This window comes from Carlito syrichta, unplaced genomic scaffold, assembly GCF_000164805.1.
Source record: "Carlito syrichta isolate Samal-C Ts95f unplaced genomic scaffold, Tarsius_syrichta-2.0.1 Scaffold135784, whole genome shotgun sequence".
Lineage (NCBI taxonomy): Eukaryota > Metazoa > Chordata > Mammalia > Primates > Tarsiidae > Carlito > Carlito syrichta.
In genome coordinates, this window is record NW_007079880.1 from 123,261 (window position 1) to 134,070 (window position 10,810).

At 43.8% G+C, this 10,810-nt stretch overlaps 1 protein-coding gene across 1 annotated transcript in view; it reads left to right on the forward strand.

Annotated features, from left to right (window-relative positions):
• The first annotated feature begins 10,379 nt into the window (after nucleotides 1-10,379).
• CBX7 (chromobox 7) overlaps nucleotides 10,380-10,810 on the forward strand; it is an 18,833-nt gene continuing 18,402 nt past the window's right edge. Inside the window, exon 1 of the mRNA XM_021708334.1 lies at nucleotides 10,380-10,457. Coding sequence (XP_021564009.1) covers nucleotides 10,380-10,457 — 78 coding nt within the window. The remainder of the gene's footprint in view (nucleotides 10,458-10,810) is intronic.

The following is a 10,810-nucleotide window of genomic DNA, read 5'->3' on the forward strand; positions in this document are numbered from 1 at the left end:
CCAAGCCCTATGTGACAGCCCATCCATGAAGCCGGCACTGGGGAGGAGGCGAGGCCGGGAGACCAGGGGCTCTGTGTTCCCCCTTCGAAGAAGAAGGCCTAGCTCAGTGGATGGCACCACCCTCTCCCATACCTCAGCGTCCACCACCTCCTTCCTCTCTCTCTCATCCGGTCACCTCTCTCCCTTCTGATGCCGGTTCCTCGTCTAGGCCATAGTCCTGTCCTCAATGGGCAGTGGCAGGGGCCTCCTGACTAGTCCCCTCACCTTGGTCCTACAGCAAAGGGGTTCCCCAGCCTCCCTGCCCACTGCCTTGCCTTAGAGGTGATATTGAGGGGACCTTTTTCCGGTGTTTACTTTTTATCAGAATTACACATGTATCATTTATATATGTGTGTACACATTTTATTATAGTACATGTAATTTATATTAGTTTGATAGCTCCCTCCCCTCCCATACATATCTCCAGAGGCGACTGTTTCAGTTCTTTCTTTTTTTTTTTTTTTTTTTGAGTCAAGAGTCTCACTCTGTAGCTCAGGCTGAAGTGCAGTGGCACGCTGACCACCACCGTAACCTTTACCTGCTGGGCTCAGGTGATCCTTCCACTTCAGCCTTCCGAGTAGCTGGAACTACAGGCGTGTACTACCATACCCGGCTTTTATTTTATTTTTTTTATTTATTGTAGAGACGAGGTGTCTCCAAGTTGCCCAGGCTGCTCTAGAGCCCCTGAGCTCAGGCAATCCTCTCGCCTCGGTCTCCCAAAGTGCTGGGATTACAGGCTTGAGCCACCGCGCCCGGCCTGTTTCTGTTCTTTCAGCTGGTGATTTGATGGAAGCGTCCATATCTGAAAGTTACGTGCTTTGGGGCGCCTTCTGAACCTTGCAGTACTTGACACTGCCTGTTGGGGACGACTACAGAGGGGAGGAGCCCGTTCTTCTCTACGGCGCGTCTCCCTTCCCTCCTTCTCCCGGTGAAATGACATTGTGTTTCTGGTTAGAGCAGTATCCAGTGTCGTATCATGAAGGCTTTGTAGATGCTCCTCATACTGGGCCATGTGGCGTCCTGTTGGTGCACTCTGACTGCATTCACTTTCTCAAAATGACCTCCCTCCCGCCCTCCGGACTTTCTACTCGTCTTTTATTTTGCTTCATTTTTTAAAAATGTGCTTGTTATCAATTCAACCTCAGGCACCCTGCCATTTGTCTAAACCACCTCAGCCCATTCGGGTACATCAGCTATTCTGATCATTTCATCTTCTTGAAGACTCTCCTGGTGGCGTCTAACTTGCTTCAGTCTGAACAGGCTGCTCTCCGCCCCCGGGGTACACCTGTTGTTCGGGAAATAGTCAATTCTCTCCTTTTGTTCCCCTGGCTCCTGTGGCTTCCTTTTATTTGTTCTAGTCCCTCTTTTTGGTGGCAAAAAGAGGAATTTTTGATGGCAAGAATCCTTCAGTAGCATCCTGATAAATGGTGGATGGGAAAAACATTCTTGGAGCTCTTGTGTGTCTGAAATGCTTTTGTGTTCTCCCTCACGCTCCATTGTGCTGTTTGGTTAGGTATGGAATTCTAGGTTGAAAATAATGTTCTTTCAGGAATTGTAAGGCATCCCTCTATGGTCTTCCTGCTTCCACTGTTGATGTGGAAGCCATTCTGGGTCGTCATTTTTGTATATGACCCATTGTTTTCTTTTTGGAAATTTATAGGATTTTCTCTTTGTTTCTATTGTTCTGAAATTTCAATAACCCTGTGTCTTAGTGTGGGGCTATTTTTATCCATTGTGCTGCAGGGCCCTTTCAACCTGAATGTTAATTACATTTTTGTAATGTTTAAAAATCAAACTTGAGGCCGGGCTCAGTGGCTCAGCCTGTAATCCCAGCACTTTGGGAGGCCGAGGTGAGTGGATTGCCTGAGCCCGTGTGTTCAAGACCCACCCAGGCTACTTGGTGAAACCTCATCTCTACAATAAATCAAAAATTAGCCGAGCGTGGTAGCGCTCGCCTGTAGTTCCAGCTACTTGGAAGGCTGAGGCGGAAGGATCGCTGGGGCCCAGCAGGTCGAGACTGCGGTGGCCAGTCTGGGCGATGGAGTGAGAATACGACTCAAAAATAAATAAATAAATAAATAATCAAACTTGATTATAGATTTAACTTTATTATTGATTTTAAAAATCAAATGTTCATTTCCCACAATAATTAGCCAAACAGAAAAAAACTATAAGGTCATCCCAAGTATGGAAAAAGCACTTGAAAAATTCAGGCCAGGCTCGGTGGCTCAGCCTGTATTCCCAGCACTTTGGGAGACCGAGGAGAGTGGATTGCCTAAGCCTGCAGGTTTGAGACCAGCCCGAGCAACTTGGTGAGACCTCGTCTCTACAATAAATAAAAAATTAGCCAGGCGTGGTAGCGCGTGCCTGTAGTTCTGGCTCCTTGGAAGGCTGAGGTGGAAGGATCACCTGAACCCAGCAGGTCGATGCTGGGGTGGCTGTGAGTGTGCCACTGCACTCCAGCCTGGGTGATGGAGTGAGACTCCAAATCAAAAAAAAAAAAAAGAAAAGAAAAGAAAAAGAAAAATTCAATCTGCAATTAATAATGAAAACTCTCAGCAAATTAGGACTAGAAGGAAACTTTCTCAGTCTAATAATGACTGTCTACAAAAAATATATAGCTAACGTCATAAGTACCGGTAAAAATCTGAGTGCTTTCACCCTAAGATCAGGTAAAAAGCAAGAATGTTCACTCTCAATATTTCTATTCAACTGGAGGTCTTAGCCAGTGCAATAAGGCAAGAAAAAGGAAGAAAGGCCTACAGATAGGAAATGAACAAAAACTGTTTTTATTCACAGATATTACCATCTGTGTAGAAAAGTGGATGGAACTGATGTAAATGCTAACAGTTTTAGTCATGAATAATAAAAACTGAAATTTAAAAAACACTTATAATGGCAATGAAACATTTTGGGAATAACTGATGAGAATGTGCGGCAGCAATTATACCCCCAAAACTACAGAACACTGCTAAAAGAAATAAATTTTTTTTGAGTCAGAGTCTCACTCTGTCGCCCACGCTGGAGTGCAGTGGCATGCTGCTCACAGCCACTGCAGTCCTGATCTGCTGGGCTCAGGCAATCCTTTGACCTCAGCCTTCCAAGTAGCTGAAACTCTAGGCATGTGCCACCATGCCCTGCTAAGTTTTTGATTTATTGCAGAGACAAGGTCTTGCCATGTTGCTCAGGCTGGCCACGATCCCCTGAGCTCAGGCAATCCTCTAGCCTCTGCCTCCCTAAGTGCTGGGATTATAGGCATGAGCCACAGTACCCGGTCTGGTTTTAAATTTTATATGGAAGTACAAAGGACCTAGAAAAGTCAAAATAATTTTGAGAAAAACAAAAACAAAGTTGGAAGACTTAAACTATCTGATTTGAAGACTTATTTTAAAGCTGCTATAATCAAGAAAGGGTGGTACTGACAGGAGAATAGACAGATTAAGGGAACGGGATTGGGAGTTTAAAAATAGATCCATACATATAAGGGCAATTGACTTTTGGTAAATGTGCTAAGGAAATTCAGTGAGAAAAGGATAATATTTTCAATAAAAGGTGTTGGAACAATTGATTAATCATATGGGAAGAAAATGAAACTTGACTCTCAGCTCACGAAATATATACTATTAACTCAAAAGGGATTATATCCCTCAATGTATAAGATTTTTTTTTAGTTGGAGTCTCACTCTGTCGCCCACCCTGGAGGGCAGTGGCACACTCACGGCCACTCCAGCGTCAACCAGCTGGGCTCCAGCGATCCTTCCACCTCAGCCTTCCAAGTAGCCAGAATTACAGGTGTGCTTTACCATTCCTGGCTATTTTAAAAAATTTATTGTAGAGAGGAGGTCTCGCCAAGTTGCCCGGGCTGGTCTTGGATCCCTAAACTCAGGCAATCCACTCGCCCTGGCCTCCCAAAGTGCTGGGGATTACAGGGTGAGTCACTGAGCCCAGCAAAACTATTTGTTTTTTGAAAGACATTGTGAAGAAAATTAAAAGCCAAGCCAGAGTCTTGGAGAAAATATTTGCAAAACAGTTTTGATAAAGGACTTATACAAAGAATATATAAAGAATCCTTATAACAAGAATAAGAAAACAAAAAACATGATTTTTTAAATGGCCACTTTTGAAAACATATGTCATCAAAGAGGATAAATGAATGGCAAAGATGCTCAGAATCATTAGTCCTGAGAGAAATGCATATCTTCTACATTCTGTCAGTACATGTGCCATAAATGGTTAAAATTGAAAATGGACATATCAAGTAGATGTAGAACAACTGAAATGCTCAAACACAGTGGGTGGGAATGCCAAATAATGCGTCTACTTTAGGAAACAGTTTGACATTTTCTTAAAAAGTTACCATACACAACCTAGATTCCACACCAAGGTTTCTACTCTTGAGACGTGAAAACTGATTTCTAGGTTGTTGCAACAGGTGTGTTCCTGAGATTTCTTTTCCTTGTACTCCCAGATAAGTCCCTTTGATTCTTATTTCCTACATCTTCCTCTTAGTTTCTACCTCTTACAGAGACTGCTGGTGCTCATCAAAATCTATGAGCTGCTCTGCTTCCAAACTACAATGGTAGATTACCCAAGTCCTTGTGCCCAGTTTGGGTCACAAGACGAGTTCTTGCCAATGATGTGTGCCTGGGAGGTGTGTGTCCCCCATGGAAATGGTATGCCTTCTTTACTCTTTTCTTCCCCTTGTCTACCAGCTGAATGTTCCTGAGGTCCTGAATGACTGTGTGGAGCACCCACTAACCTGCACTGGACTCTAGGTGGTCAAGAATAAACTTTTAGGCTGGGCACAGTGGCCCATGCCTGTAATCCCAGCACTCTGAGAGGCTGAGATGGGAGGATCGCTTGAGCCCAGGAATTCGAGACTAGCCTGGACAACATAGTGAGACTTCATCTCTACAGAAAACAAAAAACCTAACTGAGTGTAGTGGCATGAGCCTGTAGTCCCAGCCACTTGGGACCAGGAGTTGGAGGCTGCAGTGAGTTGTAATCATGTTACTGCACTCGAGCCCGGGCAACAGAGACCCTAGCTAAAAAAAAGAAAAGAGAAATAAACTTTCAGTGTATTTCACTACTGAGATGGTGTGTGTGTGTGTGTGTGTGTGTGTGTGTGTGTGTGTGTGTGTGTGTGTGTGTGTGTGTATGTGTGTGTGTGTTCCCACAGGTAGCATTATTTACCTTAAGTACATTGCCATTCTTGCTGAAGTGAATTCTCAAATAATTTCCTGACAAAGGGTGTTCATAAGGTGAATTTTCAGAGCTCTAATATGTCTGAAAATGTTTAATTTAGCCCTCACATTTGCTTTTGACTAGTGAAGTCAACCTGCTAGTTGCCTACCAATATCTGTTTCCTACTTCTTTCTTGCTGACAGAATGTCTTCTTCTTTTTTTTTTTTGAGTTGGAGTCTCACTCTGTCACCCAGACTGGAGTGCAGTGGGCGCTCCCAGCCACCGCAGCCTCGACCTGCTGGGCTCCGAAGATCCTTCTGCCTCAGCCTTCCAAGTAGCTGGAACTACAGGTGTACACTACCATGCCCGGCTCATTTTGATTTATTGTAGAGATGAGGTCTCGCCAAGTTGCCCAGGCGGGTCTCGAACCCGTGGGCTCAGGCAATCTACTCACCTCAGCCTCCCAAAGGTGCGGGATTACAGGCTGAGCCACCAAGCCCAGCTGACAGAATCTCTTCTATGTGTGGGGCAGCTCTAGCAATTACCTTGTGGCCATGTAGCAAAAAATACAAGGTGGAATCACATAGAAGCTAGTGCTAACAATGCCTCTGATCCACTGAACAAGCAAGTAATGTTTCCTTCCCCAAGAGAGCAGATGTCTTATTACATGAGAAAAATGGCCTCCTGTTCGTTTAGTATGCTGTAAGTCATACTTTCTGTTACACAGAGCATTTAATAATTTTTATTTTAGATTCAGGGGTACAAGTGCATGTTTGTTACATGGGCATATTGCATTATGGTGGGGACTGGGCTTTGGGTTACCCATTCCCCAGAGAGCGCACATTATAACCAATAGGTAGCTTCTGAACCTTAGCCCCCCCCCCTTTAGAGTCCCCACCGTCTATGATGTCCATCTTTGTGGCCATTTAGCTCCTGTATATAAGTGAGAACACATGGTGTTTGTTTTTCTGTTTTACACAGAGCATTTTTAACCAACCCAGAAGGTACAGAATTTTATGTTCAGAATAACTTTCCTTTAGAATTTGAAGACTTTGCTCTGCTGCCGGCTGGCCTCAGTTATGGCTGATGCTAGACTGATTTATGCTTCTTTTTGGGTGATTTTTCAAAAACAGGAAACTTTTAAATTAATGTTCTTTTTATCTCAGATGTTTTATTTCTTAGTGCGAATAGGTGTTAGTCTTTTAAAAACCCACGCTGCTCATTGCTTGATGATCCTTTCAAGATGATGGCTGTGTCTGTCATCAGCTCTGGGAAATTCTTTGCTATTTGGTCATTTTCCCCCTTTGCTCCCCCACCTTCTCTTTCTGAAACTCCTGACAGCAGATATTGGCTCTTCTGGATAGATCCTTTGTATCTCTTGTCTTTTTTTTCACATGCTCTTTTTGTTCTAAGTTCCAGAATCCACTAACTCTTCTATTAATTTTTAACATTCCAGCAACATTTTAATGTCCAAAAATTCTTTCTTGCTTCCTGATTCTGTTTTCCCAGAGGATCATGTTCTTGTTTTATGGATGTGTTATATCCCCAAATATCTCTGAGGCATTTTCACCCCAAAGTTATCCTCTCTATCCTTAATTATCTTTCGAGTCCTTTTCCCCTCATTAATCTTAATATATATCTTTTAGATGCAATTTTCCCTCAACTATCTGGTACTTTTAGAGTAAAGACAAAAATCTTTAACACAGCCTAAAATGCCCTATGGAAACTACAATTTCAGAACCATTTCTTTTCAATTTAATTTTAGCATGGTGACATTTGCTACATACATAAGAATGTGTGAGACATACAAACATTTAAAGAAAACGAATAATTCTAACACCTTGACAATCAACCTCCAGATTAAGAAAGGGCATGTGGCCAGAGCTGCTTGTCCCTCTGCTTTTATTCTCCCCTTTCCCCACAAGGAAATCTCAATTCTGATCTCTGCTATAATAATCATTTCCTTGTTTCTCTTTGGTTTTATCATCTGCACAAGCATCCCTATACAACATAAGTGTTTAGCGTTGCCTGGTTTTGAGCTGTGTACAAGCGGCACCACAGTGTTTGCAATCATATTTCCTTTGTTCAACGCTATTTTGAAAGATTCATAAAAATTGATGTCTGTCACTGAAGTTCATCCCATTTCAATTCTGGTTGCTAATCCAGTGAATGAATATTGCAGACTTTACTTGCCCAGCCTACTGGATGTTTTTATTGTAGGGGCTGTTACCAGTTTCAGGTTATTTATTTTATTTTAGTCCTATATTCCTAGATAGTTTCAGGTTATTACAAATATTTTTGCAATGAACATTTAAAAACACACTTTCTGGCTGAGTGTTGTGGCTCATGTCTGTAATCCCAGCACTTTGGGAGGCCGAGGCAGGAGTATCACTTGAGCCCAGGAGTTTGCGACCAGCCTAGTGAGACTTTGTCTCTATAAAAAAATTAAAAAATTAGCCAGGCGTGCTGGCAGGTGCCTGTAGTCCCAGTTCCTTGGGAGGCTGAGGCAGAAGGATCTCCTGAGCCCAGGAGATGGAGGCTGCAGTGAGCCATGATAGTGCCACGGCACTCCAGCCAGGGAGATAGAGACCCTGACTCATTAAAAAAAAAGTCAGCAGATTCTTTTTAGTTTTTCATTCCTGATGTTAGTTGATTTTTTTTTCTTGATCAATTTCACCAGGGGGGTTGTCCATATTATTAGTCTTTTCAGAGAAATAATTTTGATTTTTGCTGATCCTGTTTCATTATTTTCTCCCTTGCCTTTGTTCTTGCCTTCTTTTTTTATTTTTGAGTCGGAGTCTCACTCTTGCCCAGGTTGGAGTGCAGTGGCACACTCACGGCCACGGCAACTTCGAACCTGCTGGGTTCAGGTGATCCTTCTGCTTCAATCTTTCAAGTAGAGGGAGTTACAGGCATATGCCATCATGCCCAGCTAATTTTTTGATTTATTGTAGAGATGAGGTCTCACCAAGTTGCCCAGGCTGGTCTTGAATTCCTTGCCTCAGCCTCCCAAAGCGCTATTACTATAGGCGTGAGCCACCATGCCTGGGCCATGTGGGGCTTTTGAAGTTATCTTTTTGTTACTGATCTCTGGCTTATATGTGTTGTGATCAGAGAATGTGCTATTATTTCAGGCTTTGAAATTTCTTGAGATTAACTGTTTTTGTAAGTGTTCTGTATGTCTTGGAGAGCATTCTACTGTTGCGGACAGTGTTCTATAAAAGTCCACTGTTAGGATACGGAGAGACCTGGTGAAGGTGGAAAGGTGAGGCGAGGTGCGCAGCACTGCCGGGGATGGCAAGTCGGAGGTGCGCGCTGGGAACCCAGTGATCCGAGTAAATGCAAAGAATTGAGACACACAAAAATGTTAAGAAAAAAAAGTTTATTTAGAAGTAAATTAGAGAGAGAAAGAGAAGGAAGAGTGAAGATTCACCTCCCCATGATGGAGGAGGGGGCCAAAGTCAGGAAGCATGGTGACAGCCATGGCTCAAAGAGCACATGGCCACACCAGATTCTAGCAAGGCAATGGCCCTGGTTGCTGGTGGTTGAGTTCTTTTAACCATTGCCCTAGACGGGGGAGGATCATTAAGGTGACTGGGTGGTGGTCTGCCTCCACGTCATCACGAAGGAGCAGACAAGCGCAGGTACTGATAATGTCAGGTGATGGACAGTGGGCGGATGGGTGGGTTAGTCACATGATTGCTGCCATGGTGGGGCTTCCTTGTGTCAAGTAGGTTAGCCCTGGGGAGGAGTGATTCCTGCAAGAGACTTGTTAGATATTTGCAATTCACAAATTCCTTGACCAATGGTGGGGTGGTCATTTGGGCTGTCCTGATCTTGTATCTGAAGGAGGTTTGCCTAGGTGGGATGGGATAGGCTGCTGTTTGTCCTGCAGTAGAATTTCTGAATGCTTTCTAATGGTTACACTGAGGCAAAAAGACTAAAGAATAAGCTAAGTTTCTTCTAGATTTCTATAGGTACCTTTCATCTACAAGTTAAGTGTATTAATCATGTTCAAATCTCCTATATCCGTCTTGGATATTTTTCACCTTGTCCTGCTGACTACAGAAGGATGTGTGTTAAAATCTCCTGTCTTAGTTGTGGGTTTGTCTAGCTTTTGGTTGACTTCCCTTCATGTTTCTTATATTTTTAAGGCTATAATATTTGAATACAAATCTGAAATTGTTTATTTTTCTGGTGAATTAGACCCTTTCCATTATGAAGTGACCTTATTCATCTCAGTGATGTATTTTCCCGATATTAAAATAACTGCTCCGTCTTCTTTTGGTTAGCATTTGCATGGCATTTTCCCCTGTGTGTTTACTTTTGACCTTTCAGTATCCTTATGTCTCTCGTACATTGCATCTAGCAATTTATGCAGTCTTACTGTCTTTGTATTTTAGCTACAACATTTAGCCCACTTGCATTTACTGAATGATAGAACATTTAAAATTACACCTATCATCTGTTTGTCCCACCTGTCTTGTATGTATTTTTCTCTCCATTCTTGACTAGTTTAGAATTGTTTTGGTTCATTTTCCCATTCTATTTCCCCCTCTAATAATTTGGATAAATATACACTGTATTTCTATTCCTATCGTGTTTATCTCAGTAATGACAACTTGGATTCTTAACACATCAAATTCTTTGATCTTTATCTTCACTTTCCTCCTGAAGAATGTAAGAATCTTAGAACACTTAACTCCACCTGCAAGTTACATGCCATCTCTGTTGTCTGTTTTAATTCTATTTTTATCCAGAAGACATTGCTATTGTTTTATCCTATCAATGTTCTTCATTGTTCTTATTCTCTATTGCATCAGATCTCTGTCTGGAATCACCTTCTCCCTGCACGAAATTCCTCCTTTAGAATTTCCCTTAGGGAGGGTCTGCTAGTGACACATTTATGGCTTTTGTATTTGTAAATGCCAAGACTTCATCCTCGTTCTGGATATATATAATATGTACCTCATACCCTCAAAGGTAGGATGAAGGTTGTTTTCTCTTTGGCTTCCGTTGCTCTTGAAAAAGTCCAGTTTGAATCTATTATTCTCTTTTTCTGTGTGCCAGAGGAGGCGTCTGTATTTTATTCTGAGCGGACTAGGGAGCGATGGAAGGGTTTTAAGCACAGGGAGACCCAGTCAGATCTGGCGCACATGGACACTGTGGGCACAGGTCGGAAGGGATGGCAGCTCCGGGGGAAGGTGGTCCAGAGAAGAGAGGGGATAACCCCGGTGCGCGGGTGTGGAGCCGGGGGAGGGGGCAGCACCCGAGTCCCCTCGAGGTCAGAGCGCTGGCACCTGGGATTCACGCCTGAAGGGGCAAGGACGACTCCGGGCTCCTGGCGAGGAATGGAGGCGCTGCAGCGAAAACGGAAGGTTGTTGCGCTGGGTGGGGGGTAACGAGTTCGTCTCGGACCTCGGGATCCATTCATTTCACAGACAGCCGAGCGCCTCCACGTGCCGGGGACCGCCTGGGACGGCGCCGCAGCAAGCAGGGCCCCGCGGGCCCCTTGGCTGCACCAGCCGCGAGTTGCCGCCGCGGAGCCCCCGAGGCAGGGCCCGTCCGACCCGACCCGCGCCTGGGC